Source organism: Bos indicus x Bos taurus, chromosome 10 (assembly GCF_003369695.1).
Source record: "Bos indicus x Bos taurus breed Angus x Brahman F1 hybrid chromosome 10, Bos_hybrid_MaternalHap_v2.0, whole genome shotgun sequence".
Classification (NCBI taxonomy): Eukaryota; Metazoa; Chordata; class Mammalia; order Artiodactyla; family Bovidae; genus Bos; species Bos indicus x Bos taurus.
The window spans coordinates 78,273,067-78,296,600 of record NC_040085.1 but is presented as its reverse complement, the minus strand read 5'-3'; the positions used below and the strand labels follow the sequence as shown (position 1 = coordinate 78,296,600).

General features: G+C 49.4%; 2 protein-coding genes across 8 annotated transcripts in view; one reads left to right on the top strand and one right to left on the bottom strand.

Moving 5' to 3' along the window:
- ZFYVE1 (zinc finger FYVE-type containing 1) overlaps positions 1-5,793 on the top strand; it is a 44,901-nt gene extending 39,108 nt beyond the window's left edge. For all 3 annotated transcript variants that reach the window (XM_027552335.1, XM_027552336.1, XM_027552337.1), the window contains 4 exons: positions 998-1,168; positions 1,897-2,077; positions 2,559-2,672; positions 4,124-5,793. In XM_027552335.1, the coding sequence (XP_027408136.1) occupies positions 998-1,168; positions 1,897-2,077; positions 2,559-2,672; positions 4,124-4,356 (699 nt within the window). In that variant the 3' untranslated portion in view covers positions 4,357-5,793. The remainder of the gene's footprint in view (positions 1-997; positions 1,169-1,896; positions 2,078-2,558; positions 2,673-4,123) is intronic.
- DCAF4 (DDB1 and CUL4 associated factor 4) overlaps positions 5,277-23,534 on the bottom strand; it is a 40,356-nt gene continuing 22,098 nt past the window's right edge. For 2 of the 5 annotated variants that reach the window (XM_027552341.1, XM_027552342.1), the window contains 9 exons: positions 23,196-23,298; positions 21,026-21,169; positions 20,294-20,343; positions 16,475-16,554; positions 15,381-15,479; positions 15,170-15,267; positions 14,138-14,311; positions 13,671-13,785; positions 11,422-12,128 (listed from right to left, as the gene is read on the bottom strand). In XM_027552341.1, coding sequence (XP_027408142.1) covers positions 11,935-12,128; positions 13,671-13,785; positions 14,138-14,311; positions 15,170-15,267; positions 15,381-15,479; positions 16,475-16,554; positions 20,294-20,343; positions 21,026-21,169; positions 23,196-23,298 — 1,057 coding nt within the window. In that variant the 3' untranslated portion in view covers positions 11,422-11,934. Of the gene's footprint in view, positions 6,584-11,207; positions 12,129-13,670; positions 13,786-14,137; positions 14,312-15,169; positions 15,268-15,380; positions 15,480-16,474; positions 16,555-20,293; positions 20,344-21,025; positions 21,170-23,195; positions 23,299-23,534 lie in introns of those variants that run through there. The other 3 variants (XR_003512827.1, XM_027552339.1, XM_027552340.1) reach the window with 3 other exon arrangements.

Genomic DNA, 23,534 nt, shown 5'->3' with positions numbered 1-23,534 from the left:
TTTGTAATCACTGTGTAATATTCTGTCTAATGTTAAAGTTTGATTTCCCCATTCTCTTCATTTTGAACATTCATGCTGTTTATGATTTTTTTATTATCAAAGAAAATGCTATCGTGACCATCTTCATGTAAGAAAGCCTTTTCTTTGTTTTGGAGTATATTCTTCTTGAAGTATATTCTAAGAAGTATAATCACTATGGACCTTTACTGTTTTTAAATTGGATTTTTTAATTCAAGATGTTGGAAAAACAAATCTATTTATGAGGCAGTGATACAGTGCTTTCATTCTGCATTAAAGCACGATTCACACTTGGAATTACCCATCAATCACAGCACATCCAATGCCTTTTCCCTTCATGGAAGAAAGATAAGCGATTTTCTATGTGTTGTTTGCTTCAGTTGTGTCAGACTCTTTTCAACCCCATGGATTGTAGCCCACGAAGCTCCTCTGTCCATTGAATTCTCCAAAGCAAGAGTATTGGAGTGGGTAGTCATTGCCTTCTCTAGGGGATCTTCCCAACCTAGGGATTAAACCCTGGTCTCCTGCATCATAGGCAAATTCTTTATCATCTGAGCCACCAGGGAAGCTCTTTTCTATAAGGGACTTATTTTACTTGGTGGTGTTCCCCTTTCTGGGTGATTCCTAAGGCAACAGATCCTAACCCAGCCTGGGGTGGGGAACCTCTTGGAGGAGGTGTCCTCTTTATAGGATTATTTATTTCCTGGGTTGTATATCTCACAAGCAGAGTAAGTTCTGAATTGAACAGTTGTGGACCAAGTCCTGTGGTCATCTTGAAGAGTAGTATCAGCAATGACTCATAGGGTGTGATGTTGCTTAGAAGCCAAAGGGATTCTGATCTGACCCTGCTCTTCTCTGCCAGGGAATCTGTGGTTCTGAGTTGGCTGTGATGGGTATGTAACTCACCTAAGACCCCTCTCCCTCCTTCCCTTTACTCCCGTCACTCAGAACGTGATGGGAGCCTGTGTTTTCATTTCAGACTGATGGATTTCTGAAGGACAACAACAACGCGGCCCAGCGCCTCTTGGACGGGATGAACTTCATGGCTCAGTCGGTGTCTGAGCTCAGCCTCGGGCCCACCAAGGCTGTGACGTCCTGGCTGACAGACCAGATCGCCCCTGCCTACTGGAGGCCCAACTCCCAGATCCTGGTACGGTGGCAGGATCCCCGCACAGCCCATTCTCCTCGTGTTGCTTCACCCTGCCCTTAGCTTGTTCTGCGAGGAAGGCTTGGAGTCTCTGTCCCAGCCGGATGAGCTTCCAGAGTGTGGGAAAGGGCGGGACACACCTAAGACAGCCAGTGTCCTCTTTGTCCGCTGATTTCCCGTGTTATTTTCTGAGTATTTCCCTTGTGGTGGATTTTAGTTCACTTTCCCACTAGAGCCAGTTGTTATTGGTCAAATGTCTGAGGTCATACCTATAGACTGTAGAGGAAAGGGAGCCTTTAGAGGTCATTTAGGGTCACCCCCAGCTTGATACACAAACCTCACGGCTCCCACATCAAGGGAGCCCCCAGATTTGGCCCAAACACTTGTGACAGGAAACCTGTTCCTCCTCAGCTTCCCAGAGGCTCATGAGAAATCGTGAAAGAAACGAATCCTTGTTGCTTTTATGGCTGAAATTACATAGTCCTTTCTGAGATCCCTGTGACTCGGCCAGGTGGATGTGAGGTACCTTTCCAGCACTTCTTGGAAGAAAATGTTAATCACAGCTGTGCTTCAGTGAGGGTGTTCCATGTGGCTGGAGGTCTTAGGTCCCCTCTGTTGGGACCATCAGCATCCTGCCATCCTCAGATGATCCAAGACTCCCTGGGTTGACTTTCTCGGCTGAGCAGACATGAATGACACCTGCCTCTCTGTTTGTTTTGGGCTTGGAACAGAGCTGCAACAAATGTGCTACATCCTTTAAAGATAACGATACCAAGCATCACTGCCGGGCCTGTGGGGAGGGCTTCTGTGACAGCTGTTCATCCAAGACCCGGCCGGTGCCCGAGCGGGGCTGGGGCCCTGCGCCCGTGCGGGTGTGTGACAACTGCTATGAAGCCAGGAATTCCCAGTTAGGTAACGTGGGGCCCAGGAGCCGCAAGGTGGAGGGGACCTCTCCTTGGCACTGGGTGCTGGGAATGGGACCCTCACCTGCCCAACCCTGTTCCTCCCCGCCTCACTCTTTGAGAGCAGTCGCTCCCCTGGTCTTGCCCAGGCATCCTCTAAGCTCTTTGTTAACTGGGTCCTGGGGGCGCTGTTCCTTGGCTGGGGGAGGGTTAAAGCTGTCCTGTGTTTACCATAGGCTTAGACTGAATCTTCTCCTGGAGGAGGTTCTAGGTCATGCTCCTGGCCCACTGTAAAGGAAGGTTATGAAATAGCCCCAGAGACCTGAGGTAGAGAGGAGTGGCAGACCTCACTGGCTGTGGTGTGCGTGCCCACAGCCCAGACCCTTGCCACCCTTGCAGAATGGCACAGGGTGCCCTGGGAGAAGCGTCTAGAATTTGTCATTTGGGAAATGACTCAGAGGTGATGGCATTTCCTTCATCATTGTCTGCAGATGTCACTGAGGCACAGGGGGACGACGAAGGTGGGACGCTGATCGCTCGGAAGGTGGGCGAGGCCGTGCAGAACACTTTAGGAGCCGTGGTGACAGCCATTGACATACCACTAGGTGGGCCTGGCAGTGCCTCTCGGGTGCGGTGTGTGTGGGTGAGGGCTCGCGGAGTGCCGTGCCTTGGGCTGTTGTTTTGTCAGCCTGCTGACCTGGATTGAGTTGGGCCCCAAGGACGCGACTGAGAATTTACTTTCCCTGCTTCATGCTGAATACCTTGGTGGTTTCATGTCTATTCCTGGAGGCCATCCTCTTAGGCCATCTATTGCTGCATAATAAACCACCTGAAAATGGAAAGGCTTAAAACAATCACGTCTCAACAGTACAGGCAAGCATTCTTCTCTAAGTGGCATTGCCGGGAATTACTGCTGGACTTTCCAGTATGGCAGCTGGACGGGTCTTGAGGGGCCAAGCCAACCTCACTTACACGCTGGCTAGCCTGGCAGAGCTGCCTCGAAGGCTGGGCTCAGGAGAACTTCCCCCTCACCCCATTCCCTGTATTCCCCACGCCTCTGCACATGGTTTCTCCAGTGCTAGCGACTCCTTATGTAGTGCCTCAGGGCTCTCAGACAGGCCTGGGCCTGGAAACCAGCTCTTCTGCTAGAGACTGCTGTAGTCACAGAGCCTGCCTAGATTCAAGAGAAGGGGCAGGGCCTCAATCTGCCACACCAGCCAAGCTGTTATTCCTTTAACATTGAAGAGAGCCACTCACCTGATGTGAAGGGGCGGGCTTATAACCAGGATGGGAAGAGGGAGATGAAGGGAAACCTGCCAGTGTGCGGAGGGCTTAGGCAGGGCTGACTGGGCCTGGGGCATTCCAGCCCTTCATAGGGGAGAGACCAAGGGCTCCTGGGTGGCTGTGATGACAATTGCATGGATCAGATTTGATCACATGGCTCACAGAATGAGCTGATGACAGGCTTTTGACTTGAGAGTGTAGAAATAGATGGATTTATCCAGCCTGGAGGCTCAAGTTGCATCTGCTCTCAGGTGACCAGGAGGGGCAGGGGCCGCCCTTGGCAGAACCTTCCAACTGTGCTTAACAGGCACTCACTTGCTGAGCACTCACTGGCTGTTGGGTCCCAGCTCATCAGACACTTTATTTCTTGTAATCTTGTAACTGCTTTTGAAGGTGGGTTGTTATAGATGAGTAAACCCAAGGCCCTGAGACTCTAAGGAACCTGTCAATCCCACACCTGACTGACTCAGGCTCAGTGGAACTGGGATGAAGCTGTGTCCTGACTCCAAAGCCCAAACTTCACCATTCCGCCAGTGGTTCTTAATTCAGCCGTAGTTTAGGCTCACCTGGAGAGCGTACTAGATAGGCACATATCAGTGCCAGACATCCTGACCTGTGTGGTAGTGGGTGAGGGAGCCCTGGGTAGAAGGGGTGATGTGTGTGTGCTTAGACTGTGAGCCAGTGAAGTGTCTGTCGCTGGCGTCTTGCCTGGTGGGACTCGGGGTGCTGGGTCCCGAGTGTGCCGCCCATCATGGCCCCTTCCGCGACGCAGGTCTGGTGAAGGATGCAGCCAGGCCGGCCTACTGGGTCCCGGACCATGAGATCCTGCACTGCCACAGCTGCCGGAAGGAGTTCAGCGTCAAGCTCTCGAAACACCACTGCCGGGCCTGCGGACAGGGCTTCTGTGACGAGTGTTCCCACGACCGCCGGGCTGTCCCCTCGCGAGGCTGGGACCATCCTGTCCGAGTCTGCTTTAACTGCAATAAAAAGCCCGGTGACCTTTAACCCCAGCTCCCTCTCCGAGTCCTTCACAATTCCTTAGGTTCTCAGGGTTAGAAACGAGGTCGTGCTGAGGTAGGCCCTCCTCCTGGTCACCTGTGGCGGTGTGTGTCCTCTCTCCTCATCCCGGGGGCCCTGTTCCCACTGTGGGGTGGTGGGCGGGGGGGTGCAGAGAGTGAGTCGGGGCGAGCCGGGCGGCGGGCTCGAAGGCGTGAACCCCGCCAGGGCGGGCAGCCTGAGCAGCTTAGAGCAAAGGGGAATGAACTCGAATCCACTGCATTTTATTTCAGTTAAAAATAATAAGTACGTAAATACACACACACACACACACACACGCACGCGTATATACATACAAAAGGAATGTGGAGGCGTTCACGCTGCCGCTGGCCGTGAACACCCGCGCAGTCCGTCCCCAGCAGGGATCCGGGGGCAGCGGGCAGCAGGTCTTCCCCCCACAAAACCGAGCCAAGTCCAAGGCCACTGCACCACTAGCCTCCCTCTGCTGCTTCTCTCCGAGCCTTCGAAGCCTTCATGCCCCTCGGCTGCCAGGGTAGGAGCTTCCCAGGGACCTTCTGCTGGGGGTGGCCTGCCGGGGAGCTCCCTGGGCCCTCCAGAGTCAGATCCCAATCCCTGGCCTTGGCCTGTTTCAGAGACCACCCAGCTTCGCGTGCAGGTCACGGATGGGTGGAGGGTGTGGTAGGGTCCCCGGACCCAAGGAGTCCCCAAGCGCAGGTGACGTGATGTCCCTCGAGCGGGGGCGGGCACGGAAGGAGACGGGCCTTCCCCAGCAGTGTTCCCTGCTTGTCGATGCTTCCATTCGCTCCACCACTTGGCTTTCCCTGCCCCGCAGTGAGCACCTGCCCCCACCCTCCCCTCCCAGCCCCCGCAAGCCCCCCATCTACTGAGTGTTGCACTAGGGTTCTTGCTTATTTTGAAGTGTCTTAATTCTTTATTCCCAGACACACGACCCCTTGAGCTGTTGGAGGGGTGTTCATGAGAAATCTTCCAGGGAAAGAGCACAGAATGGACTGTTAGTGGTTTTTTCAAAGTATATACAAACATTTCAGCGGATCATTACGAAAAAATTCTCCAGTCCTGGCGAGAGAAGTCAGATGAACGTTTGTTTCTCAAGAGCTGGGACATCCATATCTGTCGTGACTGGAAAGAGACCGTTGTGCTGAAATCCTGTCATCATGGTGGATTTTATCGTCAATGGCCAAAAAGGAAGAATTCGAAGTGACACAGTTCTTGACTGAACTGGGGGGTGGGCCAAGCTTCAGGGAGGTACGTGGTGGTCACTTGGTGTCACTGACGTGAGCCCTGGAGATGTGTTGGTCCCTCTCAGACCTGCTTCCTTCCCGCCTCCCGTGGCCCAGTGACTGAGGCCTGCTCTAGTACTGTGTATTATTAAATTCGCCGTTATAAAGGAGTCTTCCTGCGGAATATGGACTGTGGCCTCTTTCCTTTAAGTTCATCAGTATTATCTTGCTACCTCTTTCTAGTTGATGAAAAGTGAAAGTGAAGTCACTCAGTCGTATCTGACTCTTTGCGACCCCATGGACTGAAGCCTACCAGGTTCCACCATCCATGGGATTTTCCAGGCAAGAATACTGGAGTGGTGGCCATTTCCTTCTCCAGATCTTCCCAACCCAGGGATTGAATCTGGGTCTCCCGCAGTGTAGGCAGACGCTTTACTGTCTGAGCCACCGGGGACGTCCCCTAGTTGATGAAAGCTGGTGGCTTTTCAGAGCAAAAGCCAAGTGAGAGGTATATTTTACCTGTGAATATCTCAGTTTATTCCCTGGGAATGCTCTCTCCCAGAAGAGATTAGGTGTTACTAGTGACCTATGGAAGCCCTGGGAAGAGACTCTTCTCCTTTTGTATCTGCCCTTTGGTGTCGATCCTCTGCCCTGCCTTGCTCTGTCTGTTCAGCTCCCGTTGAACAACTGTTCACCGTCTCCTGTCCTGTCGTGTGGGGCCGCCCCTGAGCATGGTGTCTGCTGGACCACACAGGAAAGATGCAGACAAGTCTTCCGAACTCGCTTTCTTACACTAGTCAGACCAGGAGAGGAGAAGAAGGTAACCCGGTATCAGAATAACCAAAAGTTCTCTCTTTTGTCCTACACACCCGGTGTTCATCTTGGTTTTGCGGTGGCTGCTTTAATTCAGATGAGGCCAAGAGTGCAGGTGGGTGGGTGGTAGGAGCAAGCAGGGAGATGGGTCCGGAAGTCACCTGTAGGAAAACTAGGTTTAAGGAGATCTTACACTTGCAGGGCAAAAGTAAAAATTCCATTCTCTCTAACACCAGGGGGTTGAATAGATTTCTTGAGCAGGAGACCTTGTTAGCTGTCTCACTCATTAGCAGACCTTAGGCAAACTGCTTTCTTTTCAGTACCCGCCCCCCGCCCGCCCCCCCCCCCCGCCCCCCCGCAGTATATTGGCATGATCTTCACCTGCTTCGTAGGGTCCTAAGAATTAAACGGGAATAATGGTGAAAAAACATACTCAGTGTCTACATGTGGTAAGTAAGTGCTGGGGAAGCTAAGCGCCCTAGAGGTTTCTGTGAAGCTCAGACTCAACCGATTTGAGTTGAGTTCAGTTCAGTCGCTCAGTCGTGTCCGACTCTTTGCCACCCCATGAATCGCAGCACGCCAGGCCTCCCTGTCCTTCACCAACTCCCGGAGTTCACCCAGACTCACGTCCATCGAGTCAGTGATGCCATCCAGCCATCTCATCCTCTGTCGTCCCCTTCTCCTGCCCCCAATCCCTCCCAGCATCAGTCTTTTCCAATGAGTCAACTCTTCGCATGAGGTGGCCAAAGTATTTGAGTTTCAGCTTTAGCATCATTCCTTCCAAAGAAATCCCAGGGCTGATCTCCTTCAGAATGGACTGGTTGGATCTCCTTGCAGTCCAAGGGACTCTCAAGAGTCTTCTCCAACACCATAGTTCAAAAGCATCAATTCTTCGGTGCTTAGCCTTCTTCACAGTCCAACTCTCACATCCACACATGACCACAGGAAAAACCATAGCCTTGACTAGACAGACCTTTGTTGACAAAGTAATGTCTCTGCTTTTGAATATGCTATCTAGGTTGGTCATAACTTTCCTTCCAAGGAGTAAGCATCTTTTAATTTCATGGCTGCACTCACCATCTGCAGTGATTGTGGAGCCCCAAAAAATAAAGTCTGACACTGTTTCCACTGTTTCCCCATCTATTTGCCATGAAGTGATGGGACCAGATGCCATGATCTTCGTTTTCTGAATGTTGAGCTTTAAGCCAACTTCTTCACTCTCCACTTTCACTTTCATCAAGAGGCTTTTTAGTTCCTCTTCACTTTCTGCCATAAGGGTGGTGTCATGTGCATATCTGAGGTTATTGATATTTCTCCCGGCAATCTTGATTCCAGCTTGTGTTTCTTCCAGTCCAGCGTTTCTCATGATGTACTGTGCATAGAAGTTAAATAAGCAGGGTGACAATATACAGCCTTGATGTACTCCTTTTCCTATCTGGAACCAGTCTGTTGTTCCATGTCCAGTTCTAACTGTTGCTTCCTGACCTGCATACAAATTTCTCAAGAGGCAGGTCAGGTAGTCTGGTATTCCCATCTCTTTCAGAATTTTCCACAGTTTATTGTGATCCACACAGTCAAAGGCTTTGGCATAGTCAATAAAGCAGAAATAGATGTTTTTCTGGAACTCTCTTCCTTTTTCCATGATCCAGCAGGTGTTGGCAATTTGATCTCTGGTTCCTCTGCCTTTTCTAAAACCAGCTTGAACATCTGGAAGTTCACGGTTCACGTATTGCTGAAGCCTGGCTTGGAGAATTTTGAGCATTACTTTACTAGTGTGTGAGATGAGTGCAATTGTGTGGTAGTTTGAGCATTCTTTGGCATTGCCTTTCTTTGAGATTGGAATGAAAACTGACCTTTTCCAGTCCTGTGGCCACTGCTGAGTTTTCCGAATTTGCTGGCATATTGAGTGCAGCACTTTCACAGCATCATCTTTCAGGATTTGAAATAGCTCAAGTGGAATTCCATTACCTCCACTAGCTTTGTTCATAGTGATGCTTTCTAAGGCCCACTTGACTTCACATTCCAGGATGTCTGGCTCTAGGTGGGTGATCACACCATCATGATTATCTGGATCGTGAAGATCTTTTTTGTACAGTTCTTCTGTGTATTCTTGCCATCTCTTCTTAATATCTTCTGCTTCTGTTAGGTCCATACCATTTCTGTCCTTTATCGAGCCCATCTTTGCATGAAATGTTCCCTTGGTATCTCTAATTTTCTTGAAGAGATCTCTGTTTTTCCCATTCTGTTGTTTTCCTCTAATTCTTTGCATTGATCGCAACAGTTAGACAATTACAGATGAAACAGATCGGAGCACAGCTTGCACAGATGCCCAGGTGAGGGTGAAACATGTCCCAAGAGAAGGGGCAACAGGGTAAGGTGTGTGTGTTCACATCTCAAGGCCACGTTTTATCCCGAGGCATAAGAAGCCATTGAGTGCAGGCATCTTTGGGGAAAGGTCATTCTCATGGCGGTGGCCTGAAGAGGCAGACGTCAAGGAGTGGGCCTGGAGGCATCTACCGTTGTAACATGAATGGAGAAATTTAGCCTGCAGTTGTTTTCAGAGACGGTTACAGGGAACATTTAGACCAGGACAGAGTGAGGGCTCACAGGTAAGAGGTAAGCAGGTGGTGCCCTTGTTGTGGGCACCGAGTGTTGACCGGTGGGCATTTCTGGTGACCAGTCTGGGCTACTGTTCCCATCCGTTAAGAAGGCCATGAGCAAGGAAACAGCAAAGGGTTTATCGGAGCCTGGTGCTGATGCCACCCTCTGTTCATTCTAGACCTTTCATTGGCACCCGGAGGATCAGGGCAAAAGGCCCTAACAGACCTGCAAGTGAAAAATGCCTCCAGAGTGTATGACAGACTTAGTCTTCGGGACACTCTTAACAAGCAGTGTGCCAAAATGCTTTATCAACTTTGCAGTGAAGTTTAACCACTTTTCATATCATCTAGAGCAAATGTTAGGAGCAGTGACCACTAACCAAACATAAGAACAGATTGCTAAATTAAGAAGTTTTGATCATGTCCTCACCTCCTTTTTTTTTTTTTTTAAGCCTAAGGCAAACATTACAACTAATTCTTTGACAACTGTATTTGCCTAGTAAGAAACTTGGGCTATGGCACAGTTGACAAGGCATTAGGAAGGTGTTTGGGAATGTGATGTGCTCAGTCATGTCCAACTCTTTGCGACCCCATGGACTGCAGCCCACCATGCTCCTCTCTGTCCATGGGATTTTCTAGGCAAGAATATTGGAGTTGGTTGCCATTTCCTCCTCCAGGGGATCTTCCTGACCCAGGGATTGAACCTCTGTCTCCTGGGTCTCTTGCATTGCAGGTATAACCACCAGCTACATCTCAGAGCTCATCAGGTACTTTTTTGAGTAGTCAGTTGTCTCCTGTCTCTGAGAGACAGTGTACTCTTCAAAAGTGGACTGAGTAGCCACAGCTTCTTTGCAGTACAGAATTGTGGCAAAAGCTCTGCACTAGAGGTGCAATACCAAAGATACTCTCTGTAGAAGGCAGATCTTCTTATGAACAAACTTGTGAGAACTTAGAACTTCTGGGGGTGAAAGTATGAGTGATATTAGGGTCACAGCTTAGCACTTATGCTTGTTTGTGCTCTTTGGGTGGGGGCATGTCACCAAAATCAATCCAAAAGATTCTGCTGTGATTGGTCAGCTGGACCTTTCAATCATAAGGCTATTTCCTGAGTCCTCCATGCAGGTCAGCATGCCAGGGCTGCAGAGATACAGGGGCGATGTCTAAATGATTGAACACCTAAGAATTCTGGTAATTGGCAAGCTTCTTGCCTTTGAGTGCCAGAGCCAGAAAAATTTATTTACTTGGTGATTAAATATGAAATGCTAGCATTGCCCCAAGCTGCCTTGTGATTTCTCCTTAGCACTAGCAGTGTGATACCCAAGTACTGTCAGCAACTGGAGGAGTGTGGAAAGTAGAGGACGTGGTCTCTTCCGGTACCAATGCCAGGTCTGTGATCTGTGGTCAATTTCTCTGCCCAGAAAACGATGTTGATAATTTTTATATTATTACTACTGCCCTACCTCCTTTATGGGTTGTTTTAAGGGTCTAGTCAGGTTAAGATAGGGGAAAGTCATTTATAAAACCTAAAGCTCTGAAAACATTCATTGTAACATACGGCTCATCTATGGGATGACCATTCTGATACTCTAATGAGTTTTGGATTTGTTTATCTGTACATTAAGTTGTAGGAGGGTTCTGGCAGGACACAGATGTGTAACACTTAAGGGGATAACTGTAGAGTGTGTTAATTGGCGAAGCACATTGGACTAACAACAGAGAGATGCAATTACCAGCTGCAGGTCTGCAGGGACAAATGGAGAGAAGTTCCTGGAATCCAGAGAGCTGTGTTCCAGCAGAAGCTGTAGCCTGGGGTGGAGGGAAACAGCCACAGACAGCTCTGCAAACCCCAAAAGGAGGGGAGCCAGAAACTAACACTCTCCCCTCAAGCTCCTGTCTGCTTTCCTGCTGTTATGTTCGATTGGCTGAACCCAACCCAGGCCAGGGAGCCTGCTGAAAGCTTTGCAGAAAAGCCACGAAAGCTGGCCTCAGTCTCCATCTTTTGTTCCCTCACCCAAGATCTGAGCAGGTGTTGCCGTAGCTGGTTTGATGCTACAGCAGCCAAGCATCACGAGGTTCTAAATCATGAACAGAAATGACACACCATGTTGTGGTTCTTTATCTGGTAGAAAGACCCGCTCTTCATATTAACACTCTGTATAAACATCTCACAAACCACTTCTCTTGGATTACAAAAAGGCCAAGCCCGTTTTCTTTGAATTGGGGCCCTTGAATGGATGTTCAAGTCACCACGATAAATACAGGAGCTGCTGTATCTAACAGTCTGGAAGGTGCTTCAAGAAATGCACGCTAAGGCCTGCCTAGCATCTGAAAGGATCCACCTTTCCTATGAAAGCCAATGAATGGTAATAAATGAGAATCTGAGAGATCTGACACTGGTGTTGAGTGAGTTTGAGAAGGCAAATTTAATGATGACCAACTCAGCCTTAAAAATCTTCTTCTAGAGACTCAGAGAAATGACTTTCCCTTCTTCTCACCTGGCTTTCTCAAGGATGTCTTTCTGGGACCCAGGCACTGACTACTAACAGTCTCATCAGGCTTCTTGAAAGGGCTTTTGGTGAAAAAAGCAGCTTTAGTTACTGTCTATCTTCAGCCTTTAGAAAATTATTTTTTGTTAAAAAAAGAGGGGAAGAGAGATCCTAAGGAATTCAACAAGAAATAGGCACCTTTTATGAAAAGGACTTTCAAGGCTCACAACTTAACCGAGATCACTTTACTGAAGTATCTCCACATAAAACATATCACCTCTTCCTCCGCAGCTGGATGGATGGTACATGTGCACACAGATGACCCACTTAAAATGCCCTCACTGGAAACAGCAATTGTGGCAAAAATACGGCTACCTTAGCTCCCTTGAGTAACATTCACACCCCTCCAGGCCGCACCCTGCAGAGTTAGCTGTAGGAGAAGCAGTAAAGGTCCTGCCGGACAGCCATGAGCAGCCCTGGCGCTCCCCGGGCGCCCCCAAGACGAGAAGAGAAGGCCACGCTGGGGATGTCGGCCTTGGAGGTGGGGTATGGGGAGGGTATGGTTCTGAGTAGTTGGCCGTCGTGGAGGCTCCAGATTCTCGTGTAGCAGTCCTGGCCCACTAAGAGAGAGGGAAGACATGCTGCAGGTTAGTGAGAATGCACAGGACCAGGGCGGAGGGCAGGGGGTGGAAACTGTGGCCCTGGCTTCCACAATTCCTAAGGGCTAAAGGTGATTCCACATGAGCCAAGCAAACTCACAACGGAAATTGTCTCTACAGATAAGATGTCCCTTTTGAAAATTAAAGTCACAGGTTGCCCTGGTGCTCCAGAATTGCGAGTTGCCGGTGTTCAAAGGGACAAGACGCAAAGGCTGGCTGTGACACCCTGGGTGGTTCATGGGGCATCTTGGCTATTGGGTGGCCCATTCTGTTTCTCTTGGTGACAAGGGCTGTTCAAGAGGGAGCCCAGCCCACCTGTTCTAGATGACATGCAGCTCATTTCCTTTTTATGAGATAGTAACCAGGACGATCTCTTTAATTTCATTACATCCCGGGGCAAACTGGGTGATAACTCTCTCCAAAACATTTTCTGGTTTAATGATTCAGTTCATAAGACTTTATAGTCTTCAGTATTCACAGGTCAGAGGAAAGAGACACCAGACACCACTGATTACAGCAGCCCGGACAGCCAGTATACGCTACTGGGGGAAAGGGCAGACCTCAGGCGTCACGGACTTCAGTGTGTGCTTCCGACCATCCGAGTTGACTCTATGACCTTGGGGGTGGGTCAGTTCGGGTCATGCAGTTCAAGGATTACTGCTGTCAGCCCACTCCCTACATCTGCTTCTCAACAAGGCTCGTATCTTTCCTATCATCCAGAACACAGAAACTCTTCTGCAGTGAAAACTTGTGGAAAATAGACTTAAGGAAGCTAACTGCTGGTGGTGTGGTAAGAGTAGTAAAAAATTCTAAGAAAGTTCTAGCGAAGTGATGCTTCTCAGCCACAAAAAATTTCACAGCAGATAGGTACTTTCTGTAGGAATATTAGAAAATTTGAGATCTGTGAAGACTAAGAACATACACCTTAATGCCAAGGGCCTACTATTTCATTTGTGAAAGTGCTGAATAATTATATAATATAATCTGTGATCAACTCCTAACTCCTTTCAAGGGGGTTTGGTGCTCGAAAGCTCTGCTTCTATTCTACACATCATGGGATCACAGCGGTGGTGGTAAAGGGACCGGGCATTGGTTCCTCTACAATGACCTTCATCTCTGTTCTCAGCATCCTCTGGTAGAAGCATGAGTACAAAGAACAGGGGCTCAGGCTTTGCGACAGGACGGCCGCCCTGAATGCGGACCTGGTGAACAGACTTAACCCCCACACCCAGGTCTCCTAAGTTGCTGTGTTTTATTGCTCCTCACTGGCCTGTAACTGAAGTGACGTCTGCCCAGTGACATGGAGACAAAGGGCTATCCACATGCTGGGGGTTAAACTGTTGCTTACTGATGGCCAACTTTGCACCCCATCTTGACTCCCAGACCCCAAGTGTCCAAACCCCCCTTTATTCAGCTTGCCATAGAGTCATGTCTTCTCTGCTTTAGCTGCTGGGGGTCCTCAGGGTCAGGGTCAGTGGGATGGAACGCCTCGTCCCCAGCTACCTGCCACCATGATTCCTTCCTCCTCGTGCACATGCAGGGGCAGGTGGGCATACTCGTTCACGTGCCCTTCGTACTGCCTGATGCACTTGGTGGTCCTCAGGTCCCACAGCTTGATCTGTGGGAAGAAGCACAGAGGCTGTCAGGAAGGGTCCATCCAGCACGTACTGGTGAGCCCCAGGCGTGAAAGCCAGCGGGGGCGAGGTGTCTCCACAGACCTCTTCAAGTGAGAAAATGTAAGGCGCCCGCTCTGAGTCTGAGAACCTATCAGAGGCACCAGGACAAGTGCCCCATCCCTTTAGACCAGATGGGGCTCCGAGTGGGCGGCAAAGCAGCTGCCCTGCACACCTGGCACCTCACCTGGTCTCCACATGCCTCTCCCCTGCCGCGGTCCGACACAGGAGCCTCTCCTGCCGAGCCCCTCCCCTGGCCCAGAGCAGCTCCGTGGCTGCAGTCAGCAGTACCCGTACCGTTCCGGCCATGTCGGACGCCATCAGGCACTGTTCTTCTTGGAGGATCTGCACAGAGGTCACTGCAGAGTCGTGGAACAGGCAGGTGGCCTTCCAGCCCTTGCCCTGATTTTGACAACGCAGATCAATGGCAAAGATTTCGCCAGAACGACAGCCGTTAAACAGCAAAGGAGCCTGTGGAGAGAAGGACTGTTTGGTACCTCCCTCCACGTCTGTGAAGAGTGAGTCCCCCAGAACACACCCCCTGTCTCCCTTCTCTGGATCAGAGGGATGGGTAGAGGCAGGCTGGTTAGGGTTCGAGCTTCAGCGGAGACGGAAGGGTTTCTTATCAAAGGTCAAGAACTGGACATCACGTGTCCCTCCAGTGTCCTCCCCGCTGGCTGCGACGGGCCCTTAAGGCCTCACCCTGAACCCCTCCCCTCCCGTGAAGTGAGGGTGTCCCATCCTCGCCCAGGTTATGAGTGAGAAAGTAGGTGATGAGAGTGGAGTAAAACAGACTAGAAATCCAGGGAAGACACGGGTCCCAAATAGAGTGGGAAGATGGCTGAAGAAACCAGAATGATGAGTTCTGTGCTTATTGCCAAAAGCAGGTCAGCACATCTCTTCCACCCTTTGAAAGAAAGGTGGCATTTTCTATAGGTCGAGTCTTTGAAATGTAGTAAGGACCAGAATTTTAATTTTTAAATTTATCAAATGGGTAGCTTGCCAACTGCATATAAAACTGTTACAAACTGGGACATAATTTATACATTAAAATTTTTTTACTGTCCTGCTGGCTAATCTAAGTACTCAAGAACTAACACTTCATTGAAACTTTAGGAAGTTGCTGAAAGCCAGCTGAGCCAGGCCTTTCTAGATCGGCCAAATTTCATTCAGCACTGACTTATTCACCCATGAATCACTTCGGATGCCCTCTTTTTCCCTGTATATGAGAGAGGAGGACTAGATTTCACACAAGGGAATCCCATTCCAGCCTAGCACAAGGTCGCCTCTTGGGAAACTCTGAGTTAGGCCCTCCCCAGTGCAACCAACCGTGACAGCAAACTGCTGGGTCAAGACGTCACTGCTGGTCCCAAACGACTGCCGGTGTCCCGTCACCACGCTGGTCACCAGGACTCGCCGAGACAAGCCTGAGAGAGACGGAGACAGGGCGGACAATGTCCCTCTCGGTCCGGGGAGAGGAACTGTGGACTGGCGTTTCAGGTCTGTGCCCTCTCTCACTCTGGGCAGCTGGGTGGCTCACCTGTACTAAAGCAGTTGTTTGCCTGGATGTTCAGGGACCACGCGCAGGACCAGGCCCCGGGGATCCGGAAACTGCAGAGCATGCCAGGCCGGTCTCCTGCTGAGGGAACAGTGTTTCAAGTCCAGCTGTGTGATCTTAAGCAAACTTTCTGTTCATTTTTTAAAATTGATAAAACATACATTAAGGGCACAAATCATACTATACTCCTTAATGAGTTCTCTCAAAGTAAGTAGAGCTTTGTAACCACCACCCAGGTTACTAGAACATTCTAGTACCCTGATACTCTTCATGTTTCTTCCCAATTACTACCCTCCTCACTCCTCCCTAAAGGAAACCACTATCCTGACTTCTAAAAGCATCTCTTGGTTTTGTAAGGCAAATTCTGAACCTCTTTTTGCCTCAGTTTCCTCATCTGTAAAATGATGATACTATATCCTCCTGCTTCACAAACTGGCTGTATGATGAAACGCTAGGCACAAGGCTAAGTGTGCATTAAATCACTTAATCTTCCATGTAACCCGAGGGGGCAGATATTTACTTTCTAGAGGTTAAGCAATCTCTTCAAGATGGTTAGGGGCAGAGCTGGGATTCATGTCAGGTCTACCTAAGAGGCCTGATCCTTGTCTCTGAACCTAATTCTCTGAAACTGAAAACTTCATATCCAGAATGCTGCCAGGCCGCCAGACTGCCTTCAGCCATACAGAATCTAAGTATCCCTGACAGCACCTTCCATACAGTAGGAGCTTAACAGATGCTCTCTTGGTGATCTGTATATAGGCAGCCTAAATAAATATTTTCATCTCCTATACTGGTTACACATGCTTTTAACTGTTCTGCCTGCTGAAAAGACCCAAAAGGAGGGGATAAGTGAAGATGTACACGCTTCCAGTACAAATCCTGGGTGGGGTTTAGGGAATCCTCCCAGGTGCTCTGCAGACTGTCCCCATCCTGCGAGCTCCCACTTGGACTCACCAGCCTGTGGTCCCCACCCGTCTTGTCCAAGCCATCACCACAGAGCTTATGCTGCTGCTGGCTGCAGCTCCTGGGAGGCAGAGGACAAAGATGTCCCCCAGCACCTCCTTATCCATCAGTACCTGCATGATTACTGACAAACAGCGACGTGGGGAGCAGGGTGGCACAGCCCGGAGTCTCTGCAATTCCCATGAGGCACAGCCTGGAAGAGCTGTTAAGGACAGTCAAGAACGAGTCTCCTCCAGGAGGAGAATGGGCATCAGCACTCTTCAAAAAAATCATCCACATTTAACAGGCTCCATGTTCCATATTTAGTTTTGGATATTTTAAAAGGAAAAAAATGTCACAGATACACTTAAAGGCCCCTTTTTAACTCCCCCACATAGAATTGCGACTCTAAAACAAGTCTGAGTTCTAGGCCTTAATATTTCTACTACACAGTATTTGTCCTTAAGCAATGTAAAGAAGCATTTGATTTTAAAATACATGTAAATGGCGTCACACACAATCTTCTACAACTGTTCAACGTACATTGTCTCCGAGACGTAATTGTGGTAGTGTTTGTAGCTCTGGTTCAACCACTTGCACCACAGAGCACCCCTTTGTATGAACAGACCACAGTTTATTTATCTGGGATCCTGCTGCTGAAGTGGGTTTTGCCCCCGCCCGCATCCTTTTTTCCTCTCTTCTTGTCCTTCTGTCTTCCACTCCCATGTATGGGAAGCTTCTCTTAAGAGTTTCTTACACCTGTGATAAGGATTTCACTTTACACTACAGTGTGCCACACACACACAAACATTTGAAACAGGAGTTCCGTAAAACAGTCACCCTTACTAAATAGGAAACCGGCATCTTCTAGCAGTTTTCCCCATTCTCCTCCTACACCAAAACTTGGCTCTATCAGACCTTAAAAACTGTGTTTATCTGAATGGGTATAAATTACTTTTCAGTTCGCATTTCTCTGGCTACATCTGACAGTCCTCAGGCTTCCCTTCCTTTGAGCTGTCACTTTATGTCCTTTGCCTGCTTTTCTACTGGACCGTCTTCTGATGTGGTTCCTTTCCCTTCAGAGTTTCAATAGAAACCTGTGTTTATTCCCTACTTCCTCGCCTTTTACTCTTCAACCCACTGAAATCCAGGTCAGACCTTCATCTTTTCAGTGAGATGTTCTCCACCAAGGTCTCCAGTGAGCTCTTAATACCTAAACCCGATGAATGCCTTCCGGTCCTGCCCTGAGCCATGCAGCACAGTTTCTAATGGCACACTCCTTGGCTCCGTAAGCACTCCCCTGGCGTTCCATCCTTGGACCTTCTATGGCTAAGACACCCCAGCCTAGGCTCTAAAGCCTCGTAAACTCGTGTCTCTCCTCCACTCCTGCTCATCAGTTCACTCTCTCGCCACTACTCTGGGTCCTGCAGCAGCCTTCCACCCAAGGTCTCATCCTCACCAGTCAACCACCCTCACTGCCATTTGAGAAGTGAATCCATGACGACTGTTCTCCAGGGGCATCCCACAGCCCTGAGGATGTGGTTTTGCAAGGTCCTACCTAGCCAAAAACATCATGGCTACCAAGCCACTTACTGCTGTCCAATGTGCCAAGCTCGCTTCTCACTCTTCCTTCTAATGGGCGCTCTGTCCCCTCCTTCCCATGTGGGGATCACCTCCAGAAAGGCCACCCAATTCCTGTACTCTACAACTGCCCCATGGCCATCACTGCAGACTTGATCACCTGTTGAGGTGCCTAGTTCCTACCTTCCACAGGGGTTGCAGATGCTCAATAAATGATGGAATGAATATACACACTTCATCGAAAAATGTACATCTGTGCCAAGCAGGCAATAGTCTTGACTACCTGCATGTGTGACGTGTGGGTATCATGTTGCCTTGGGTGGTAAGCCTCATGTTAAGTATCTCTAGTACACAGGCTGTTGAAATTATACATGAGAACCCTGATCTGGGCAGCTCAGTACTTTCTTAAATAAATTTCTTTTCCTTTTAGGTTTGTAGGGCAAGGATGGGAGAAAGTCCTTACCCATGTTATTATGGCTGAAACCCAGGTTACACTCAAACTCTGCACAGTACTTGCAAGGGCCAGTATCAAAGATTTAATCCTTTAATAGGCCACAGGTCAATGAAGAAACTAGTTACGTGTAGAAAAAATTCAGTTGACCCTTCCGCCATTCCAGAGAAAAGAGCAGATGGCTGGTCTGAACCAGGTGTCATTTTTCTAAAGGGAGAAAGTTCAAGACCTTCAGTAAAAGCAGCAGGTGTGTAAAAGCCTGATTACCTGAAATGACCACCAGAGGGCAAGCTGCTGATCAAAGAGCAATAGACCCCAGTCATTAAACCCCACTACAGGCATGCTTTGTTTTATAATGCTTTGCTTTACTGCTCTTTGCAGATAGTGGACTTTTTTATATATTTTTAAAACAAATTGAGAATCCGTAACAACCTGACGTTGAGCAAGTCCACTACTGTTGCTATTTCCCCGACGGCATTTGTTCATTTTGTGTTTTTCTGTCACATTTTGGTAATTCTCACAACATTTCAGAATTTTTCGTTACTATTTTACGTTATAGTAATCTGTGATCAATGATCTTTGATGTCTATTGCAAAAAGATTGACTTGTCGTCAACAAGTCAAACTCAGATGATGATTAGCACTTTTAACAACAGTATTTCTAAGATAAGGTGTGTACGTTGTTGCTCAAATATAACACTGCTGCACACTTACCAGGATAGTGTAAACAACTTTTATATGTACTGGGAAACCAAAAAATTCATGTGACTTGCTTTATTACGATATTCTTTTCGTTGCAGTGGTCTGGAACTGAACCTACACTCTCTCTGAGGTAGGCCTATAAATGAATTTTATCCTCACAAAGAGAAGCATGGAAAAATGCCATATTGTCTGAAGATCAGAAATGGGAGTGAGGTTCTTGTTTTGCCTTTTTAAAGGCTTGATCTCTTCTGCCCTCTGGTTAAGATCAAGACAGTAACAAGTGGTCCTATCACTACACAAATCCCACCAAACGAAAGCCACCTAAAACTTTCTACTTACAGAACACACACAGTTTGTCTTACATAAAATTTATAATCAGATCCTAATAAAACCCTTTGAAACAGAGTGTTGTGGAACAAATAAAAAAAAACAAACCCCGCAAACCAAACTAACAGATTCCAATTGAGGCATCATTTGTTGAGGACCCATGACATGGCCAAGCACTGTGCTGAGTGTACTCACAGATGTTAACCAGTTAACCTGAGGACAGCTCTAAGTTAGGTAAAACAAGTGGTCACACAGTTTCAAGAGCTCATTTGTTATGGAAGTAAACCACAAGACTCATTAGCACGTGGCTTCGACTATGGGTCCTTCTCTCCATGAAGGACACAATGGACAGCTGACCTCTGCACCATCAAGAGCCCCAGGGAGCCCAGCTGCCCTGACTGGGCACTGTGTGCCCCTACAATCTGGGAAGGGAAGATGGAGACGAGAATGAAGAGTGCTCTGAAGAAGGCCTAGAGCCCACAGCCCCAGTGCACGTCCAGGGACACCCTTTCTGCTGTGCCCTCAGCCTCCCCGCCCTGCCTGCAAGGTTCCCCTTCCCTCTGTCTCAGGAGGACCTGGGGTCCCTTTTCACGGCTTTACTGTTCCTTTGCACTTGGTTCCTCTGCTAAAGCACTGACTCTCGAGCCCAGGACTCTGTCTGATACGTGGTGCCATCAGCACAGTTTCAGCACTTCAACTACTTCTCTGTGCTCATGGGGATCCCTGTTTTCTAGCGGATGTGCCGCTCTTTCCTTCAGGGGAGACATGCCTGCAGAATGGCCCAGACCTCTGGACACTAAGACACCGAGACACAGTCTCACAAACCCCACAGGTGCCCAGGTCTACACCAGTGTGCAGCCCGCCCACCAAACCTCTTCAATGCCCAAAGATACAGAACGTGGGAATCCAGGTGATTCAGTGAGGCCCAGCACATGGCGTTCACCTGGTGAGGAAAGACAAGATGGGAAGACTGGTCTGACTGCCAACTTAGAATCAGACGCTTTCTTACAGAACACAGACACGTGACTGCTTTCTTCAGGTCTCACTCCTTGAATAGGGGCTGGAACGAGCTTCTGAGGACAAGGAAGCTCCCTGCCCACTGCGTAGAACCTTGAGGGCAAGGGGAGGAAGCAACTCCTGGGCTGGGGTCCTTCATCATCAGCACGGGGGCCTCATAATGAGGCATCTGGTATCCCGTCCAGGGAGGGGATGGATTCTCTGCAACGGATCTCACTTAACCCAGAAACCATTTTCAAGCTGTGTCTGTCTTGTGGCCCAGGTCTCAACCGAAGAGGAAATCACAGCTTCTTACAGATGCCATCACCCCAAATCAATGTAAAGGCTGCCCGCTAGTCAGCAAGCAAGGCTCTTTACATTTATGTAAATTTCAGTGCTGGCTAGACTGGCTGGGAGACGGAACACAGGATGATGCAGTGGGAGGACCCTCTGCCCACCGTGGCGCACCTCCCAGGAGCTAAAACACAACGTTTTCCCTTGTGAAAATGAGGTAATGGAGCCCTGCCTCCTTCACCAAGCTCTCCTCTCCTCTGAGTGTGACCAACTACCACAGTGCCCTGGATCCAAAGGCAAAGCGGCTGCCAAGGCTATAGCGCAGGGCAGCATACCTTCCGGTTGGTGAAATAGAGGTTTTCGTGCATGTGCACCCTGAACGTGGGGGTCTTCAGGCCGTGCAGGCTGATGATGCCGTACTTTGAGCCCCCGACTTTGACATCGTTCACAGTGAAGAGCCGGTCACTGTTGGTATCCGCCTGGAGAGGGGAGGTGGACTGTGGGTGACTGCCCAGGCTGAGCCAGGTGGGCTGCCTAAGACCAACTGCCCAGTCCCCACGTTCTCTGTGCATTCCCACCAGGTGAGGGCCCCTGTCCATGAGGGAATGTGGAGTGACCTGACTTGCCCCTATGTGGTGTAGCCATCACCGGGCAAAACTAACAGATATCTAGTCTCACAACTCAGAGGCAAAAACGGCAGTGAGGGGCACGGCCAGCAAGTCTGACTTCACTCAACTGGGTGTGGGAGAGTCCTAACGTCCACCCAGAGGACTGCTCAGATGAGCCTCATGGTGACACAGCACGTGGCCATCATGCAGGCCACACAGCAATGTGGGGAATGCTAGTTATAACTGGCAAGGGCTAAAAGATTCCTATTACACAGCTACTGTGATTACCACCGCAGGAGACCCCAGTTCGATTCCTGGGTCAGGAAGATCTGCTAGAGAAGGGAAAGGCTACCCCCTCCAGTATTCTCAGGCTTCCCCTGTGGCTCAGCTGGTAAAGAATCCGCCTGAAATGTGGGAGATCTGGGTTTGATCCTTAAGTTGGGAAGATCCCCTGGAGAAGGGAAAGGCTACCCACTCCAGTATTGTGGCCTGGAGAATGCCATGGACTGTACAGTCCATGGGGTAGCAAAGAGTCGGACATGACTGAGCGGCTTTCACTTCACTATGATTACCACCAAGTAAAAAAAGGCACTGCGTGGGGAAAAAAATTGTAATAAAAAGATGGCACTGGGATGTGGGCTATTTTTAAGCTTTTCTTTTCTCATTTAAAAGATGTGGTTAATTATTTCAAAGCAAAACCTTTATATGTGTGTTTTTAATATATATGTATAAATATACACATATACACACTGGTTTGGATGCTGGTGAAAACACACTCCCTTTGCGAGTTCACTCGGCAAGAACAAGTATGTTCCTGAAGAATCATTTCCATGGCTAGCGTCAGATTGAGCACCTGATCCCTGGGTGACAAACTGCCCTTCCCACTCCTCTGGTCACACCCGCTATCCAGGCGGGGAGGGACCTGCAGGCACCAGCACCGCAGTGTGAGGACCGAGGGCCCAGGCCGTGCTAAAGCGGCAGGCGCACAGCGACCTCTACTGTCCCTGCCCGGTCTACTGGAGGGAAGGGGCTCCGGAGGGGAACCCACCACCAGAAAGGATTCTGCTCGACTGAGGTCAAACTGTAGCCCAAACACAGGAGAGAATGTGAGTCCTGGCCCCCAACACACCTTACGCAGAAGGGTTCTGCTGCCGAGGTCTCCTGGGGCCGGACCTCAATGGCCAATTCCATCGCCTCAGCCTCCCATCCTACCAGTAGACCACTGAGGTTCTCTCACTCTCCTTGACTGGCCCTCTGCCTCCCGGAAGGCCTCCAGGGGTTGCCAGTCTAGCTCAGTGGTCTGACTCCTTCCGTCTGTGGTGGACACTCTGATCCTCTGCCAGCATTTCTCTGGCCCCTGGCTTCTGGTTTGGGTCTAACCAGAAGTGGGAACTTTCTGTTCCCCAGAAATGATGCAATGGATGAGGAAACGGAGGTGTGCTGGATGAGCAGGCCCTGCTAATGAAGTCAGGGACAAAGCAAGAGACGAATACGCCATTGCTTCTGAAGGACGCTGGAACTTCAGGTTTGGCCACCAAACCCTGTCCAGCACGGAAAGGACTAGAGGCCCCTGGTCCACTGTGTGCTTTCTCGCCTGTGTACACAACATACCCAGTGGAAAGTTACTTAGTGATGGTTCTCTGTTGGCATGTGCGGACTGTGGCTTTAATGAATGTCAAGTGACACAGCTGTAGTGGGGCTGACAACGGTCACAGCACAGCCTGTCTCGCCAGCTTGGCATCTGCCGCTGGTAGCTGCTTGTTAGAACCGTAATACCTGATTTCAAGGCTAGAGGCTTCTATGCGGTCAGGCTTGATGGAAAGCAAAGCGAAGCCACAAATGGCCCAGGGGACGGCCACTACACCCCGGCACCCGTGGACGGCTCCCTTGCACTCACCATTATCAGGTTAAACTGGTCACTTGCCAAAGCGGAGGGATCCGAGCTCTGAATTTGGACCTTTTTCCTCTGCATGCAGCTCACTCGCAGCTCGTGGGCTAAACTGCAGAGGAGAAGGAGAGCAGCATGGGAGGGTGGACGCCGCAGGTAGGTATCCATGAAGAAGACGCAGGGCTTCTGCTCTGTCCCCCACCCAGAAGACCATCTTTGTGGGTCAGTTCTCTCTCTGTGTTAAATCTCAGCAGTGGAGCTGAACAAGGCTCCAAGGAAGCTCGATTTAAGAATCTTAGGAAAACGACAGCAAAGAAATGGCTGGCTTACTCATGGTGTCAAAGAAGG